Source organism: Anguilla anguilla, chromosome 1 (assembly GCF_013347855.1).
Source record: "Anguilla anguilla isolate fAngAng1 chromosome 1, fAngAng1.pri, whole genome shotgun sequence".
Taxonomy (NCBI): Eukaryota; Metazoa; Chordata; class Actinopteri; order Anguilliformes; family Anguillidae; genus Anguilla; species Anguilla anguilla.
This window is the reverse complement of record NC_049201.1, coordinates 44,995,022-45,014,712: the sequence shown is the minus strand read 5'-3', so window position 1 is coordinate 45,014,712 and position 19,691 is coordinate 44,995,022. Positions and strand designations below refer to the sequence as shown.

General features: G+C 43.9%; 1 protein-coding gene across 40 annotated transcripts in view; it reads right to left on the bottom strand.

The window, feature by feature from the left end:
* Positions 1-19,691, bottom strand: part of rims2a (regulating synaptic membrane exocytosis 2a) — a 254,152-nt gene that overhangs the window by 173,574 nt on the left and 60,887 nt on the right. For 34 of the 40 annotated variants that reach the window (XM_035416437.1, XM_035416438.1, XM_035416459.1 and 31 more), the window contains one exon: positions 19,064-19,326. In XM_035416437.1, the coding sequence (XP_035272328.1) occupies positions 19,064-19,326 (263 nt within the window). Of the gene's footprint in view, positions 1-12,427; positions 13,016-19,063; positions 19,327-19,691 lie in introns of those variants that run through there. The other 6 variants (XM_035416648.1, XM_035416641.1, XM_035416668.1 and 3 more) reach the window with 5 other exon arrangements.

Genomic DNA, 19,691 nt, shown 5'->3' with positions numbered 1-19,691 from the left:
CAGGAGGCAAGGGCTGGAACAGTTGAAAGCAGCCTGATGTAAATTGATGGATTGAACTTCTCACTTTTGGTAAACATTTCTCACTGAGAAATGAAACCGTAGCATGTGTCATGGAAATGAAAGTGTGTCTAAATAATGGGGTGATTTGCCCTCTGTATGTTCAAAAGAGTTGTGTAAGGCCTTGAGGGCTTATACAGTTCCTTTCCTTTGTGTGTGTGTGTATGTGGTGGGGGTGGGGGGGGATTTTTCAGCCAATCACTGAGCAACCCACACCAGAACAGGACGCACTGAAGCTGAAGCTCATGGGCTCATCTGCTTCACTGGCCCATAATCCAGAGAATACTTTCCAACTACGAGCCATACGGTGCTTCTGGAGAGCTACAGTTAAACAGAGGAAAGGTGCGTTTCTCAGTGAGCGGCTCAGGGACATGTACTCATGGGCAACTGTAGGGCCGCTCCACCCTGCGTCTGTGGCCTAACACTGATGGTCAGCTATTGACTATGACCCAGAGTTACTTTGTTTCTCTCTGACCCAGAGCAAATCAAACTATATAAGGTTATTGGGTCCACCTGTGGTGAATGCCTTCACTAACTGAGCTATTCAGAAGCATTTTGTACTCTGACAAAATGTGTGTGTGCACGCGCGTGTGTGTGTGTGTATTTGTATGCTATATCTAATAGACTTTGCCATCAACAACTCACTGGTTTTGACCCAAGGCTCTCTGTACAGCAACTGTAAAGAGAAGATGCAGTTTGTGAGATTGGTTTCCTGCAATCTGATCGATTCCACTGTCTTAAGTAGCGTGCATTATAGGTCAATTGGCAGAGCTGACTTGCATAGCTGCCTCCAGTCAGAGCCCCACCTACATACGATCCTGATTTCATCAGAGGAAGCAACTGACTGTGGGTTAAAAAGCAAAGCACATCCCCAGAATCTTATCAAACATATTTCCCTTCATGAGCATCTACCTACTCAGACTTATAATATTGTAAGATTATGACAAATGAGGCTAACAACTGCCCGCATCCTTAAATAGATAAGTACAGCAAATATTATTGAATTATTTTATATAAATCTGCTGCATATATACGGTAAAAATGATTCGACATAGCTGTAGAAAAATAATGCCAATAAAATGGCACACAAACATCAAATTTATATAGAAACTGCGGTCACGGGAAAAAAATAGCCTACACACCATGCACAGTTCTGAAGGCAAATTTCATATCCCATAAACTTTTGCAAATGGTGTGGGCAAAGAGCTAAAAAGGCCTTTTTAAAAAAAGGAGAGATAACCAAAATATTCCTGGAGGAGCGAGGAGCAGCGAACGACTCTGCCTGCTTCTGTCTGGAGGAGCGCAAGAGTCAGTCTGGCTGTTAATTGATTTGTTTGAATTTTTTTAAGAGCTGGCACAAGAGACTGTTTTCAGGCAAAGTCGGCCTGGAAAGAACAAACATCCGAGGACAAACCAGCGCGCTCGATGGACTGTGGGAGCTTATAACAATGCGCAGGACATCTTTAGCTGTTCGTCGCCCTTCGCGAAAGAGTGCGACGTGAGGAAGAGTTACGGCGCAGGAGACGAACGCGGCGGAAAAAAACAAGCAAATAAATGAATAAAACATTGACATTGAGAGGTGCTTTCGAGTTACCCCGAACCGTATTCTGTTGCTATCACACTGTCAGGTGCACCTGCTCATGGTAGGAACTGTGTAAAAGCGAAGCTATTAGCAATTTGCGTAAAAGCCCCAGACTTTGTATTTATTTTTTCTGTAACAGAAAACTGAGAAAACAAATAAATAAATAAATATTTCGGGGCATCTGGCTCCCAGCTGAAGCGTAGGCTTTCCAAAAAAGACCACTGCCCCACGGGATTCTTCCGAACCGCCACATGGCTCGAGAATTCAGACTACGTCAGAAGCAGCTTTACCTCGGAGGGGACGCGCTCTCCACGAGAAACCATGATAAAAGCAAACTATTTCGGCCACAAAAGGCCAGTGCTTAGCGAGGGAATTTCCATCGCCGGAAGTCCTCCCCGCCATTAGCCGCACGCTATACGTGCGTCCTCCGTTGTTTAAATTAGCTGCACTTTGCGAGCACCAATGGGGCCAGACGTCACGATCGCTAAAGGGAAGGGGTTGTCGCTGTTGTGTTCCCCAGCGCATCTCCTCGCAGCCTGGAGTGCCTTTCCGAGAGCGCGAACGCACAGGCGCGAAACGCTGGGTACGTAGGCGGCGGCGGCTGCTTGCGTTGGCCAGGGGCAGGGAGCTCTGCGCTGTCCGCTAACGCGTCCTGCCGCTAACAGACTGACGTCTGCCGTCCAGCGGAGGAGGGGAGGCGATTTCACCGTAATCTGTAGCTCAGACGCCGTGGGCCTGAGATGCTAGGCTGGCGCTTATCTGACCGCGGAGCCCAGTGCATCGGGTAGCCGCCTGACGGCTGGATATGATGCTTGTATCCATCCCCTCCAATATAGGGATGACTGACATTACCTATTCTCTGTACTGTAGCAATGCCGTCTAGTTGGTGGAGTTCACATTTACTTCGGATAATGGGATAATATAAAACTGAATGGGATAATATAAAACTAAAGTGGTCTGATTTAATTACAGACTCATTGATGTCTTGGGGGTGGGGGTGGGGGGGGGTGGGTCTTGACCCACTGTGTTAGTGACAGCGCAGTAGGTGTTGCTCCTCAGTCTTGGTTTTCCTCGACAGTAAAGAGGGGATGAGGCAGACGGAGGAGCCTGTCATCTCTCTCAGTTTCTGCAGTGATGGTGCCCGTTGCTGCCGTCCGGGTCTGCTCCTCCTCCTCCTCCTCCTCGTCCCCCTCCGCACTCTCCTCATATTCCTCCTCATGGGCTTGGGCACGATTTTAATTACAGCACTGTGCAGAAGCCAGAGACCACCCTTTCGTTTATTCAATTTCCACTGAAATTAGCCATTCAGTGCAAATTATGTTAGAAGCCTTTGCCTTCAAAAGTGACTCTAACATTCAAAGAAACAACTACTCAAACACGCCTTAGCTGCCTTGCAGATTTCTTTGCCAGGTGCATCTAAAAAGGCTAAAGGAGATATTTCAGATAAGATTACATATAAGATAATTCAACTACATAAGGAAGAGGAAACTCAAAAGAAATTTAGTGAAAAAACAGGAGTTTCCAAAACTTCAAAAGATTATTGCAAGATACAGAGAAAATAGGACTCCTAACAACCGTGCAAGAACTGGTAGACCACAGAAACTATCACCATCACAAAGACTGTACTTAAAGATTTTATCATTGAGAAAAAGGAATCAAAAATCAAGTTTAACTCTTGTTCAGATTTGAGGAAATCCACTGGTGTTTCTGTCAATCTTTCCATTGTGTGAAGACAACTCAATGCCATGGGTCTGAAAGGATGTTTAGCTGTCAAAAAGCCACTACTGAGAAAAGGAGGAAAAAAAAGAGGAGACAATTTGCAATGGTACACCAAAATTAGCCACCTGAGAGTAAGATTTTATACCAATAAGTCTAAATTTGAGATTTATGGAAGTAGGAGAAGGCAGTATGCACGTCGCCGAAGCAATGAAAGACTCTCGTAACCATGTCCACAGCCATCAGGCAAACAATGTGGAGGATCAGAGCAAGTTTGGGGTTGTACAACAACCTCTAAAGTTGGTGATTTAATTTTGATTGAAGGCATCATAAATGCTGATAAATACAAACAAATCTTAACACATCATGCAATACCCTCTGGACAACTTTTGATTGGGTGCAAATTCATTCGACAGCAAGATAATGACCCCCAGCACATGCCAAGAAGATCCAGCTTCTGGAAAATTAGACTGGAAACCCCATAGTCCAGACCTCAACATAATTTAAATGTGTTTGAAATTACTTGTTTTGAGAGAAGCAGAAAATGTAACCAATTTCTAAGAATGAACTTTGGAGGTGTTTACAAGAAACATGAAAAATTACCCTGCAGATTTCTTCAAAAATTCAAAGCAAGTCTCCCGAAAAGAACGAAAGCTGTAATAAAGGCATGCTAAATACCGAAATATTTGATATTGTACATAGTTGTGGAGATTTTGCGTCATTTTGTATTAAACATATACTTGCTGCATTATTTTCTGACACTGAAAAATAAATACTTAATGGCTGTTTGCACTGGAAAGTAAATTTTAAAAAGGATGGTCTCTGACTTTTGCACAGTACTGTACATGTAATGACAATATGTAGGCTATTTCAAATGCATTTGAGCATTTAGTAAATTATATTTCATGAGCTTGGAAAAATATTGATGTAATTTGTATCATGATACATCAGATATGGGCCTTTGTGTTTTGTTTTTTTAAACAATCAAAATGCATCCTGGTCTTCTTTCTGTCAAATATATATTCTTTTAAAATAAAGTCTGTGTTTCTGTTCCATTTTTGTTCATTTGCTTATCCACGTGTGATTCAGCATTCATAAATGCTGTCTCATATATCTACATATCAGGTATGATAATATGGATTCATTCACTGGCATTAATTTGCCCTCACATGTCTAGCATGCCAAATTATGGCAAGTAATGATCAGCATGCTGTTCAAAATCTGACATTCACAATTTTGTTCACCAAACTTTTTTTTACTCCAGTGTGCATGTCTGGTTTGATCGAAAAATAATAAAATTACAATTAAAATTTAAAAAAATTAAAAACTGGTAGAAAATAATGAGTCATGTCCGCATTGCAAGCTTAATACCTAGCGTTGAAATTATGCTAGCTTGAAAATAGGCTATCCAGCTAGCCAAGTACCTGACGATTTGATAGATTTGCTATCTTGGTGTGCTGAGCACATACAATTCTTACATTTCTTCTCTTGTATTATACTTTTTTGATGAAGGAGCTTGTCTCTTCAATTAATCAATCTCACTTTTTGGCCTTAAATGAATAAACATCCCCCAAGAAGAGTGCTGTCCTTAAGTTTATTTAACAGCATTATTTCTTATTAAATAATTATATATTTTTTTATTATTTTGCTAACAATTTTGTGTGTTTGCACCAAAAATGTTTTACAAAATTAAATGAGACATGTTTGTGACTTCCATCATTGCTAGTCACAGCTTATTTTCCCAAAACACGAGTAGCAAACATTATCTTTGACTATTGACTTTACATGGCTCTAAGATCCTCTAGTGCTACAATGGTTATGGGAAACAAGGCCATAATCAATATTATTTCTCTTCTAAGACTCAGAGCCTTGTTTCATTGCAGTTATGTGTGCTTTTAGACCTGTGTGTCTAAGCTTTAGTAAATTAGGCATACCATAAGGTTAGTTAGTGCTGTGCTACATTTATTTGTTATTCAACAAACCCTCCCTTTTGACCAGGATGGACAAATATTTATGCAGAAATTAAAAAACTAAATACAGTTACATGAAAAAACAAGAGGTTCTGGTACATTTTTATACAACCAAGCAATGCTTTTCAAAAAATATAACTTTGTATTTTCAAAATACAAAATATGATTTGATAAAACTTTTTTTGGAACAAGTACGCCATAGTTTATTTTGTTTGATGATTTCTGTATTTTGTACCATTTTGTACCATTATCATTTTTGTAACATTTTGATACTCTAGTGCCCCTAACATTTTAATCGTACCTGCCCCTCCCTGTATTACCCGCTCCTCCACCTCTTCCACCTCAAATCCCTCCTCTTCCTCACCCTTCTCCTTAGCTGAGACACAGAGTGGCACTCAGCTCATAAGGACTCTTAACAGTGTGGCCTCTGTGCCCGCTCCCTCCACACGCACTCTGTGTGCTTACGTAGCGTTTTACACACCCGGTTTGCGTGAGTGTGACTCTGTGGCAGCATCAGAGAACTTAAGGTTCACATCAGCTGCATGAAATGCACCCCTGGACCGTGTAGATAAAGACCTTCCATTTGAACGATTCACAATTCTAACAACTAGCAGAAATTGGTTCCTGCGCCGATGCTTGTTCACATGTGAAATAACAAGAGAACATGGCAAACAAGATAAAATATGGAGAGAGAACAAATTCCGTGCAAGAAGGCACTTCAACCCAGCTCCACGGATGAAATTGCATAGAATAAAAGACAAATTTTTCTGGAGGGTTTTTTCGCTAAGAAGAAACCCAAAAGAAAGCCATTGGCCCGTTGGCCTCCGCCTCCGCGTGTTTGTGATTAGGGAGGATATCCCTCGCTGCCTGCCTGCCTGCCTCCCTCACCAGGCCACGGCTCACAGCGGAATCAGCCAGTACGCGATGCATCATCCTCCCTGTCTATCAGACAAAACTGCTGCGCCCACCGTGTCACAATCAGTCCCAGCGTCTGCAGCCGAACCCAGCTTCTGTCTGTACTAATAAAGCCCCTCAATAGCATGAGTTCTGATCTAGGATCTGCTCTCCTTGTCCATGTCCTAATCACACGCATTATGAGCCAAAAGGCTAAACTGATCCTAGATCAGCCGTTTCTTGATCACACAGATGTACGTCTCTGACTACGGTGAAGGTGAGAAGTGTAGTATAAACTGAAGGAATGCTAAGTGAGCAGCATTTTTGCATTAAGGTTTGTGCCCAGAAGAGAGAACAAAGCTTTGTGTGCATTTATTATAATGCACTGCATGAAACAGTGCCATATAAAAGTAACACATGACTGCCTACATATAAGCAGACCACTCAATACATAAATGCACAATATTTAAGCAGACAATGCAAAATCAGGGATACAGTGACATAACATATGCTGCCAGAATCACATTTGTTATTGGGGTGCTTATGTAAGGCAAAATTCATATAAAACAAAGCCACTCGTTAATTAAATATCTTATATACAGGATCCACAGCATTACACTGAGAAATGTTATTATCTTTTTCCACATTAAACATTTGCCATCTTTTAAGAGTAATAAACACGCATTTACTGACTTGAGAAATTAATTTTCTGTTTTTTTCCACCCAGTAATGTAGAAAAGCGTGTCGTCTACACAAACAGCACATACAGGGATTCTGAATGTGCAAAACAAGCACATTTTATGCAACACAGCAACTGTACATTTGACTGCACTCAAATATTCAAGGTACAACTAAATAGACTAGAATTTCCCAAATAACACAACAGCATAAAATGAAGCTTGCATACAAAATTAAAAAAATACACAACAGTCAAGTGCACATACTCTGCTTTTTGTAAAAATTATGAGCTTGTTATTTGTACACACACACATGCACACAAAAGCCATTCAACCTTAAACATTTCCTGCAGTAAATTACCCCTTCAAAATGATCCATTATTTTACAACCTTGTGACACTGCACTCCAGTAAAATGGTATGAAACCAATTACACAAGACCAAAACCCAATTGCATCTTTAAAACTACCCTGGACATACTGTACTTGCTCATTTCTACTAACACCAAAGACAAAACTTTTTCGACCTTTTTCTTCCAGTTCTGTTATGAATCTAAATGAACTGCATGCTGTATTTCAGTAAACTCCTTTGTCAATTTGGGAGAGCAGGGGATACCATGTGCTTTCCTCCTTAAATTTGCCATTCCTTTTTTTCCAGCCATTCCTTATTTTCACCCCCCAAGTCCACCAGTTAAACTCGCACAGTGAGGTGGAAGAGGATACTTGTGTATCCCACCAGCTGAACTCACGCAGTTAGGTGGAAGAGGATACTTGTGCATCCCACCAGCTGAACTCGCACAGTGAGGTGGAAGAGGATACTTGTGCATCCCACCTGCTGAACTTACACAGTGAGGTGGAAGAGGATACTTGTGAATCCCAGGCTATCTGAAGGTATCCGACTGACCACAGGAGATTTCAGGTGTACGACGAGGCACCATCATCTGATTCCCTCCCTCCCCATACAGCCAATTATGAGAAATCAGCAGCACCCTGGGGACCCAAAATAAGTAGGGAATTCAGGGGATTTTACATTACATTACAATAATTTGGCAGATGCTTTTATCCAAAGCAGCGTACAATACTGTAAGTGCATACCGAAGGTCATTGGAACAACTACAAAACACAGGTCCGATAAGGTACAATACTCATTATGTAAGAGTTATCCAGCTATACATTTTTAGCCAATCATCTGTAAGCAGATATTCAGGTGATCAGCCTAGGAAAACCAATTTGTGAATTTAACCACGATGTTAAGGTTCACACCCCACAGTGAGTCCGAACCTCATTTTAAAATCTTATCCGAAAGCCCATCCCCTATGTCTCCTCATCGGTGCACCAGGGAAACTGCTTTTTCTCTTTGGTCTTAGAGGGCAGAGTGCCCCCCACTGGCTCATCAACGCTACAACGTTTCCAACAAAGCCTTCCAGGTGCAGTGTTAGCCCAACCCAGCCCATCTGGTAGGATTAAGGGACAGGGTGGCATGGCTGGTGGCTAAAGCCTATTTGCGGAACAGGTAATTGCGGCTTCCCTTTGTCTCGATGCTATTTTATTAAAGTTCAGCTCCATTTCTGTTCCGCCTCAAACAATAACCCAGAAATCTCCCATCCGTCAGTCCGGGCTCCCTGCATTTGTTTTGGCTCGGGCCGAGCGTCACTCGTGTTCCAGGAAGGAGCGCGCGGATCTGGCGGCGCGCAGTACCGTAAGGTTGGGGACTTCTCCCGCACCCCATTACTTCCGGACTTCCACCGGAGCGCATGCATAATGCACGGCGCTGTGTTTAAAAGCACAGCCCATTAGTGTAGCAACACAAAGAGTGCGTCTCTAGCGGGAGGGGGCCGGGGCCAGCGGCTCCGGTAAAAGCAGGCTGCGGTGGCGCACGGCGCTCCGACGCAGTCCTCCAATGGGACCCTGAGAATGCGAATACTCTAAACCAGGCCCAGAATCCAAATCCAGCCCTGGTTTTCTTTTCTCCCAGGTTCAACTGAACATTTAAACTTACTGAGTCTGATTGGCCAGACTGTCTTCACACGTCACTCCCAGGTAAAGGGAAGGTGGAAAACCAGCAGTTCTTGGCCCTCGAGGACCGTGATTTGAGTGACAGGCTTGTAGAACCAATACAGAGGTTGAACTGGTGGATCGGGGGTGTGCTATTGGGCCCTGGGAGAGCCGGTCCTCTGTTAGAACCTCAAAGACACCTGGTATGCTAACAGAGGGGTTTGCGTAGCAACTCATGCGGTCGGAGAAAACTTTCTGACCAGGATCCAAGGAGCCCTAGACATGGTGAACATACCTACATCAAAAAGAAAAATTTTGTATTGCTCGGCATTCTTTCCAACCTGAATACAGATTTTTTTCGCTTGTGCTCATGGTTACTGACGACATTCTGATTTCTGTGTTTCTGAGTATTTATCTGTGAAAGATTTGGTGTGAGAGACACCTCTGTGAATCACGGGAATGGAATTTTCCATGTGTCGACTGAATTAATTCTGTGTTCATAATACCTGCAACAAAGAGAATTCCTACCCAAATTCAATCATTACCATAAAAACTTAAATGTCAAGATATGTGTTGTTTAAAGGTGTCTTTCTGACAGTTTTTCGGAACGCCGCTGCGGCCACAGTGAAAGCAGTCAGTTTAAGACGCCAGGGCGCTGGTGCACATCAATCACAGGCCCTGTCCTCAGAGCGCTTCCTTCTCCCCGGCGACGCCCAGCGACCCCCAAACCATCCTCCGCCATCGAAACGGCGGCCGAACGCAGCCCGCCCAGCACCTCAGAGAGGGCGTTTTCCTCTGAGGGGCTCATCCAGACTGGCAAAGTAAATATTGGGGGGGGGAGAGGGGGGATTCTGTTTCAATCAGTGTTGTTTTGTTTTCTGCCCACCGTTCTTGTAAAGCTTCCCTGCTAGGGCTTGAATCTAAGTGGGAGTTTAGTTTTTTAAGTCTTTGTGCGGATATGTGGGAGATTGTTACTGTTTAATGGAGCACACGCGGATATTCCACACACTGACTGTACGCACAGCATGCGCTTGCTCCAGCTGCTCTAGTGATACACGTTCAGTGACGAGCCTGTACCGTACACCGCGATGAACAGCAGCACTCACCAAATAGCGCTAAATGCTAACACTGACGATATTCCGCCTCTTCAGCCAAACGGATCAAAGTTTGAACCCCTTTGACACTGGCCAGCCAGGTTCTCTGCTTGAGGCATCGGAGCAATTCTGAAGCATTCATATGGGCTATGCCAACTGGAGCTGGCATATAATCCACTCAGGCACCTGAATACCAATGAGGCTAGCAGAGTTCACAGTGATATGCAAAAAATATGAGAAAAAAGGTGTACAGATTCATACTAATAGAATGAAAAATAATTTGTTTGGTAGCACAGTGAAGAGATTGTATGGCTAACCAAAATATGGAGAGCTGTAGAGCATAGAAAAAAAAATCATGAGTAAGGTAAAATCATCTCATTTGCATAAATACTGACTAATGCGTCAGGACTCTGAAGGCCCAGGGATGTACATGTGCGAAAACTGCACCTTTCTGATAACAGGGCCAATCCAAATACTTCAACCATCTGCTTCAATGGCACATCCAGATTCTCTGGCATTAGGGCAGTGGTACCCATGCCTACTCCCAGTAGGCTACGTGTAACCAGCATTTGAGACTGTACTGGGGTCAGGTATCCGTTTTATCAATACAATGCATCGCACAGCCCGGTCAACATTCCAAAAAGGAGCACAAACTACAGCACCATTAAAAACCTTAGCAGTAGCTCAGCTCCATATATATCTGCCTCATAAACCACTATTGGCTGCCTCAGTCGTAGATATCTTGGATCTGGCTTTGAGTTTAACATTAGGTGCTGGATTTTCCCACTGCCAAGAGAAATAATAACACCGAGGTGATTTTTAGAGACGTTTTGTTGTTGTGGGATGTTGATGTTTAGAAAAGGAGGGAGTACACAGAACAGAAGCAACTCAGCCACTCGCATTTGATCGCATCATTCTGTAGGTGCACTGGCTCCAGTGTAACCCACACCCTCAGCCCATCAGCCATGTAATGCGAGGGGGCAGAGGAGGATGGGACGTAGTGAATTATTTCTAAGGGAGGAGAGAGAGAGAGAGAGAGAGAACTAGCCCATAATCCTCGGAGTCAGGGCACACACCTCATAACTCCTGACCACCCAGTCTGTGTCTGCAAACACAGGGGGTGATCCCTACTGTACTGTAAATACGTGTGGAGGTCCAGGCACTGATGGAATCTGAACTACCCCTACAGAACAAGCTAACTGCTTGTCCCACCAAGCATGTACTGCTGATGAGCAAATGTAATGGCACTACAAGATTTTTTATTTTTATTTTTTACAAATCAGACCAGGAGTACAAAAAACACGCAGCCACATAACAGTAGAGGTGTCTGGAGTCACGTTAGCCATCAGGAAACCAGGCCAGTTTACACTGAAACTGCACAACTGATCTCCTATAAGCATTGTGACAACGTAAGCTTCCCTTTTTCTCTTTTTAATGTGTGGCATCCCTGCCCCCTCCCCTTCTCTCTTTCTCTCTCTCTCTCTCACACACACACACACACACACACTTCTCTGCAGAGTTTGAACATTTTTCAGCATGGATATAGAAGGAAGGCACGTAAGTTTAAAACGGTTATCAGCAAGACAGTTTTATATAATATCACTAAGATAATGGTAGAAATTGCGATGTACACTAGGTCTGAGTCCAGCCAGAAATACCAGATTATTTAACACAGGAGGGAATTATATTACAAATGTATTTATTGTTTTTGCGTCTACTATTTAAACTACATAGGTGTCAAGCCACAACATTGGTCTGTATACGATGCGGAAGCTAGGGGTGGGGGGTCGACTTGGTTTTAAACGCTATGGCTGGAGGTTACAAGCAGCACGCGAGTAGAATCCCGCATTTCAGAAATAACCCATTCGGGATAACATACGGGCGGGGGGGTCTTTCAAATGGTAGAGCCTGGCTCTTAAGTTGAAGCATTCGTAGCATGCATCCTTTTACTTAAATGCTATTACAGCAAAACTGATACCATTGCCAACATTTATCGGCATTCATCAAAGCCCTCGCGGACTGCCGTAAAGAACGACACACAGCATACGCCAGGCAAGATACAGTTTTGGCATGATTAACGCTGTGCAGGGAGAGTGTTGTCAAAACGAGCGGTGTTACGGAATGCTACTTGGGTTCAGAGGCGCCTACACTGGAGCGCAAGCGACACATGCGGCAGGAACACACTGTACTACACATACAGTATCTCCGGTTCTCATCAATTTAACAGGGTGAGGATTAATACGGTCCAGAAACGCTGCCCCCTTCAGCGCAAGCAGCACCATCCGCCCCTTAGCTCAGTGAAGGACATTTTCAGCGGCAATTTCCCGATATGCCTTCACAAAGGCTTGAAATCAATAAGCGAGACCCCCTCGGCACGGATACACCTCCGATCTGCCAACGGGGAAACCCTTCATATATCACAGTATTTCAAAGACATCACTCACCCGATGTTGCTTAGCGCCTGCTCAAGCAATTCGGTCTGCAAAATATTCTGAGGCGGCGAGAAAGCCCCATTAAAATGAGATAGAACAGAGCTACAAAACTGACGCAATGTCTCAAACTGCATTTTCCTTTTCGCCTCTTCTGCTATCCTCGGTACGGCCCTTTTCCTTCAGAAACAACACATCCACCTGTCCTCTCGCCGGAGTCCCTGTATCTCCCGGGAACATTAAACGAAAAAACGCCAATCAAGTTCCATATTTCTTCTGATCTTTGTAAAAAGTATGCTTTAACGAGTAGCAGTCGATAGTTAATTGTTCAGTCATTATGGTCCGAACTTGGCCTGAGAAAAATGTAGGCGCGGGGACAGCTTTTCGCCTGACTGTAGCAAGATTTCTTCAGAGCGGAGGGGGGGGAAACGAACGGAAAAAAGCAGCGAGGCATCTTTCCCAGACATCGCTGTACGGAGCATCAGGGACCGCTTTCACACACGCAACTCATTTCTCCAAGCTTATTAAAAATATACACTCACTCGCGCACGCCCTGGCTCACCCACTCACTCACACTCTCGCTCGCGCACACCGATACACGCGCACAGTGCAAGCTAGATGCTGTCGTCAGGACTTTAGCCACATCTGGCTGCCAACCGTCAACTCTCAGAAGTAATAAAGGAGGTGGACAAGGCACCCTAATACCATTAAAGCGGTGTCTGAGGGGGGAGGAGGGGGAGGACGGGACTTCTGCTGGAATGAAACCTAATGGCCCCGACAGTTTACACACAAATCACCGGTGCACATTCTGTGTGGGAGGACAGAGGCTTGTCTCCTAATATCCAGCGTACAGATGGGAATCAGTCGCAGTAATGCACAGGGCAATTTAACACAAAGAAGAAACAAAGGTAGCGACGTGGGTGGGGGCGCAAACAACGCAGTGGCTTGCAGTATAGGAAGACATGATAATAATTGCAAAATAGCAGATACATACCAAACCATCAATATTTTATCCATTATATATTCAAGGTAAAAATATGTTTTAGGTAATAAAAGAAGCAGCATGGTCAGTAATAAAAAACGAATACATATTCACCACGTTATTTCATCTGTATTTTAAATAACTATTATTTTAGTAAGGAACAATGATGGTAATACAAAATTTTGTTATACAGCAGCTTTCAAACTCAAAGACATGTGTTAGGTATAAACCCAAGACTTATAAAAGGAGAACAACACTAATTAAACGCACTTTCTAAAAACAAAACAATGCAGTATAACACTAATGCTCAAATCAGGGGGCTATTGGTCCCTATACATGTTCCTCAATATCTTTACCCAGAAATCCAGAGAAATTAAAGACAATAGATCCAAAACAGAGGATGTGCATGAATGCAAAAATCCCTGACATGTTCTTTCAACAGTGAGCTCTTCCCATCTTCCCAAATGGCACCCAGAGGGACATGGTGCTCCCCTCTGCTGAAAAACACTTAAATGTGCAATTTCTGCTGTTACATAATCCCTCTAATTGCCTTCCCACTCCTTTGTCTGATTGCATCTGCTCACTTTTCAGCTTCCTGTCTGAGACAACACGGACATGAGCCTCTCAATAAAACAATCAGTTTAGTCTGTGTTCTGCCAAAGCCCACTCCTGCCAAGGCTCTCCTTGAACCGCACACAAAACTACAAATTCTTCGATATCATTCCTCCCATTTGAATGTTAGAAGAGAGATACCCGAAGAGTTGATATCACTAAATGTTTTATCCCTCCTCCAACCTCCTCTGTGAGTTTTACACCAAATACTGTAATCATCTCATAATAATTTCTTGCATAACAGAAATATTTCAAAACTAATTACAGCTGTAAAACAACTGTGGGATTATTTTCTGGCTTGTTTTGCATAATAATGGTTCTTTATTTGTACGTTGCTCCTGTGAAATAGCAGAGAAATTGAGTTGGGGGGGGGGGGGGGGGGGGGGTGGGTGCTGGGGGGGTACGATTGCATGAAGTTTGAATGAAAAGAGTGAGAAACCTTGGGAAACACAAGCAAGTAATTAAATTCCAATCCCAGCATAATTATTGTTGTTTCATCAGCTTCAGCGGTGACTTGTCCTGCAGTATCTCTGTGTTCACTGAAACGGCACATCGGAGACCAAGATAAATTAGACGCTTTCCTAAGTTATTTCTTGTTATAAATAGGCTGTCAGCTTTTTCAGTGAAATAGAATCAGAGTTAATTTAAACATTCTTTAAGATTAATGAAAGTGACTCCTGGTGCTTATGTTGTAGTACTTCTATTTGTAGGCTTCCCCTAATCAATCATGTTCTGAGTATTACCCCTTGAAATTTCAGATGGGAAACTTTGAGACTACAGGGTGTCAACGTCTAACCCAGCCTAGTCAAATCCGTGATTATTTAGGGCAACTTCTCTGTGTTGTCGCAAGTTCACATCATCCGATATAGACAAACTACATACTAATATAAATGAAAGGTCATATTGATTAAAAAAATTCAATCTACAGTATCTGGCTACCAAAGAAAGAAACTGCTACATATTTTTAGAGTAAATCAAAGTATCTTTAGAGTATATCATAGAGTATACGTATATTTAGAGTATATATTTTTCAGTAAGTTGTTTGTAATTAGAAAATAGTCATCTAGCTAGTTCCAATGTGATGAGTACACTATCTTCGAAAATCAATGACAAACTGTATATGTAGAAAGCTTATTTGACAAATGGCATAATTTCTGGCTGGAATCTATCCATGAATGCACAGATGCTACCTAGGTCAACCGGTTTTAGAAAGCAATAATTTAATAACGTTCCTTAAAATATTACTTCAGAAAATAGATGCAACCATATGAATGTGTGTTTCCAAAAACTTCCGTTAAGCAGAACTTTGCTCAAAGGAAACAACATTTAGGAAACGCCATGTGAGCTTAAGAAAAACTTTAAAATTATATTAAATAATACAAATAAAACAAAATAATAAATAATAATCAGCGAGGAGTTCAAACTTGGACAAATGGATAAATGAAGACAGACATTTCTTAAGACCTGATTTATAAGAGACCATGTTTGCACCTATGATGTGGCTTGGAATTGAATTCCAGAGACAAGGGGCAGAACAGCCATAAGGAGAGGAAGAGTCGTGATCCATTTGCTTTGCGCAATCCATGTTTCTGCCATTAGATGGCCGTCTTCCCTACAGTATATTCTGACGCAAATGCATCCGGTTAATCCTGGAACTCTCTGCTTGTGAGAGACTCTCTCAGACCAATTGCAAGTGCTCATGAGAGATCACTGTTCAAATTCAAACAGTATCATATCTTAACATATAAAGGTCTCACACGTCAAAGCAATTTTCAAAGCACTTGAATTGCTCACCAATTTCTTTCTATAGCATGATGTATTATGTAACCATTTTTTAATGAACCTTGATGAAAGCTGACAGGGTTTTATTAGCCCATATGCTAAGCGTTTCAGAAAGGCTCGCCTTTATCTATACAAAGAGGACGCACGAAGAAAGGGCGTGCTAAAAAAATCACATGCACACACTCACACATGCGTTTGTGTACAAAAACACTAGCTCATGTACATGTGCACGCGCAAAATGTGCCCACACAAACGCACACACACATGCACACACAAGCTCAAATACATGCACGCACGCACACACACACACGCACACACGCGCCACACATTCGCACACATACACATGTGCATGTACACACAAACACAAACTATCACATACACAAACACACTAACTTTTAGGTACTCGCATGCACACACAAACACAAACGCATGTACACACAAACACAAACTATCACATACATGCATGCATGTACACACGTACACACACACACACACACACACACACATCACATTTGTCATGCTTCGTGTCTTTGCTGCATTCCCACTTAATCACTTCCCCAGACAACACCGCATCCACCTCTGAGGACAGAGGAAACGTACAAGCACCACGCTGAGGACAGGAGCGCTAGCCTCCAGCACGGCTCAGCTAGCGCGCCTCAGTTAGCGCAGGCTCCGTACTTCAGCTTCAGACACACGCTTAAACAGCCCTAATGATTCTGCTGGGCCTCTGCTGCAAATGCAGTTTACAGCACGCTGATTACCCAGCGCCATTTTGGGGGTGGGGGGTGGGCGGGGGGGCGGGGGGGAACAGCAGCGCAGAGCAGCCAACCGCAGGCCCTGCCATTCCCCCACAGCTGAAGCGCCGAGCGGAGCGCCGGTACTCAACCTGTCAGCGGTGAAATAAATGGCAGACGAGGTAGGAGCGCGACGATCCAGCACGCCGGAGACCGAACGACCTTTGGGGACGGACAGGGAGAGGCCTCCGCCCACTGCCCCGACACGCAAGGGGGAAGAATGGCCGCTGCATGTGGATCCAGGCTGCACGGCGGGCCCGCGTCGCCACGGAACAGCGCAAAGCACTCGCAAATTCCCTCCTCCCAGCACGAAGCGTGACCCGTATCCCGCGCAGGGGAAGCTACGTCAGGGAGACATCTGTTCCTCCCAAACGAGCGCATTACAAATAACCCAGGGGAAGGCGCACCTTAGCCAGACACCTGACGACACACGGAAGGGAGGATGCTTCTAAAATCGTGACTATCGTGGTTGTCCGGGTTCTTTCATTCTCAGGCCATTCCGGTGCATGAGAGGGAAAAGAGCCACCATGTGGCCATGAGTGGTAATACACTAGGGACATCCTCTTACTGTATATCATCTTGGACCTGATATCAAGAAGCCATGAGTGGATAGGTCTCACTTCACAAGGCGGTTAAGGTTGCTTCCACCATCCTGCGGCATACTACAGAATTCCTGTGGCAAACTTGTAAATCATATTTCAACAATACGTTGGGATTTCGATTTCAGTTAGGAATTTACTTTCGCCTATAAAAAACTAAATCTGTTCCATTTCTTTACCAAAACATCATACCTATGCATTATTCTATCAAGACTGACTTCATGAGCTCATCACAAAACCCTCACCAATAGGGATTTGTGATGACAATAAAAAAAAACAAATATTCGTCAAGGGCACAAAAGCTAATTCTTTCATCAAGCTAACCTCTCCCATGAGCAGGAGAAACAGTATTAGCAAGATATTTGCAACTGCACTCCTACCAAAAAAAATAATCTAAATAATAAAAGGGTTGTAAAGCTCAGTTTGACTGAGAATTGAACTGTTAATAATTTCAAATGTGCAAAAAAAACATAAAGAGCAAAGAGCACAACGATTTGCTGCAAGCCAGAAACTTATTAATGCGCAATGTGTCCCCTTTCAAGTGTTTATCGAATTAGGGAATACCTCTCCCTTTCTTCAAAGCCGTACCACGCTGTGCAATTTCTGAGCCAGTGTCATGTCAGCTACATCCCCATCTCCTTCACATACCTCACAGCTGCTCAGAAAGACAACCCGACTTTATAGGTTTAAATGATTAAATATTCCACGTTTTTCATGAGGACTTGTTTATCAGAAGCAGTTGTGTTGACTTCTTGTCTCAAACCTCTTTACCCCTCACCGCAGCAACTTCATACAGTACACAGCACTCAAATGGTCAAAGCTACCAGCACTAACACAGTCAAAGCCACCAGTGCTAATATGGTCACAGCCAACAATGCTCACACAGTCAAAGCTAACATCTCTGCCATGGTCAAAGCCACCAGCGCTACCATGATCAAACCCAACAGTGCTCACACAGTCAAGGCTAACACTGCTAATGCAGTTAAAGCCAACAGCGCTAATATGGTCAAACCCAACAGCACTCACACGGTCAAACCCAACAGCGCTCATACGCTCAAATCCAAAAGCACTCAGACGGTCAGAAACAACATCGATAACATGGTCAAAGCTTACAGTGCTTACATGGTTAAACCCAACAGTGCTCACACTCTCAAACCCAACAGCTCTCACATGATCAAATCCAACAGCGCTAACGCAGTCAAAGCTAACAGCACCACCATAGTCAAACCCAACAGTGCTCACATGGTCAAAGCCAAAAGCACTAACATGGTCAAACTCAACAGTGCTCACATGGTCAAAGCCACCAGTACTAGCCTGGTCAAAGCCAACAGTATCACATGGTCAAAGCCAACAGTACCCACAAGGTCATAGCAAAGAGCACTAACATGGTCAAAGCCAACAGTACTAGCCTGGTCAAAGCGAACAGCACTAACATGGTCAAAGCTACCAGTACTAGCCTGGTCAAACCCAACAGCGCTCACGCAGTCAAAGCTACCAGTACTAGCCTGCGCAAACCCAACAGCACTCACACAGTCAAAGCTACCAGTACTAGCCTGGTCAAACCCAACAGCGCTCACACAGTCAAAGCTACCAGTACTAGCCTGGTCAAACCCAACAGCGCTCACGCAGTCAAAGCTACCAGTACTAGCCTGGTCAAACCCAACAGCGCTCACGCAGTCAAAGCTACCAGTACTAGCCTGGTCAAACCCAACAGCGCTCACGCAGTCAAAGCTACCAGTACTAGCCTGGTCAAACCCAACAGCGCTCACACAGTCAAAGCTAACAGCGCTCATCGCGTCTGCACAAAGCTCGGCGAACTAAAGTTGAAACCTCAGAAAGCGAAACCCCTCCCACCCCGGAGCAGCGACCCGGCTCCTCTTACCTGTCGATGGGCGCGTCGCCCGAGTACCTCCGGCCCGAGCCGTTTCTGAGGGGCCCGTGCGGCGTGTTCCCGTCCCCTGAGCTTGCTGGGTAGTAGTACGGGTCCTGCAGTTTGGCCTTCTTCTCCCGAGGCGCCTCCTCGTTGCGGCGGGCGTGGTGGGCCTCACAGTCGCCCGGCTGCCGCGGGCCGTCGCTGTAGAACCAGGCTCCCGAATTTGTGAGGATTTCTTGTTGTTTTCGGCACAAGTTGCATACCCACATTACCTGCACACAAAGGAGACGGTCAGTCACAACGTGGCATTGATGCTAGAAAGCAATGATAGAGCATCATTGGGTCATTTAGGCTTTTATAATTCACTTTACCCTGATAATGTGACAATACAACACAGCATTTTACCATTATCTCTACACAAAGAACATGGAAACGTATTACCGTCTATAACTCATGAACGCATAATTTTCATATGTCGAATGCTGCTGTTTGAAAATTTGTAGCTTTCACCCATAATCCCCAAAGGAAAATTAGATATCCTCGAAATGCTAAAATGCATCAAGTTTTTACACTGCAGCAATGCATCCGATTTTGAATAGCCAATCACATTTGAGCTGCCTATTCCCGTAAGACGTCA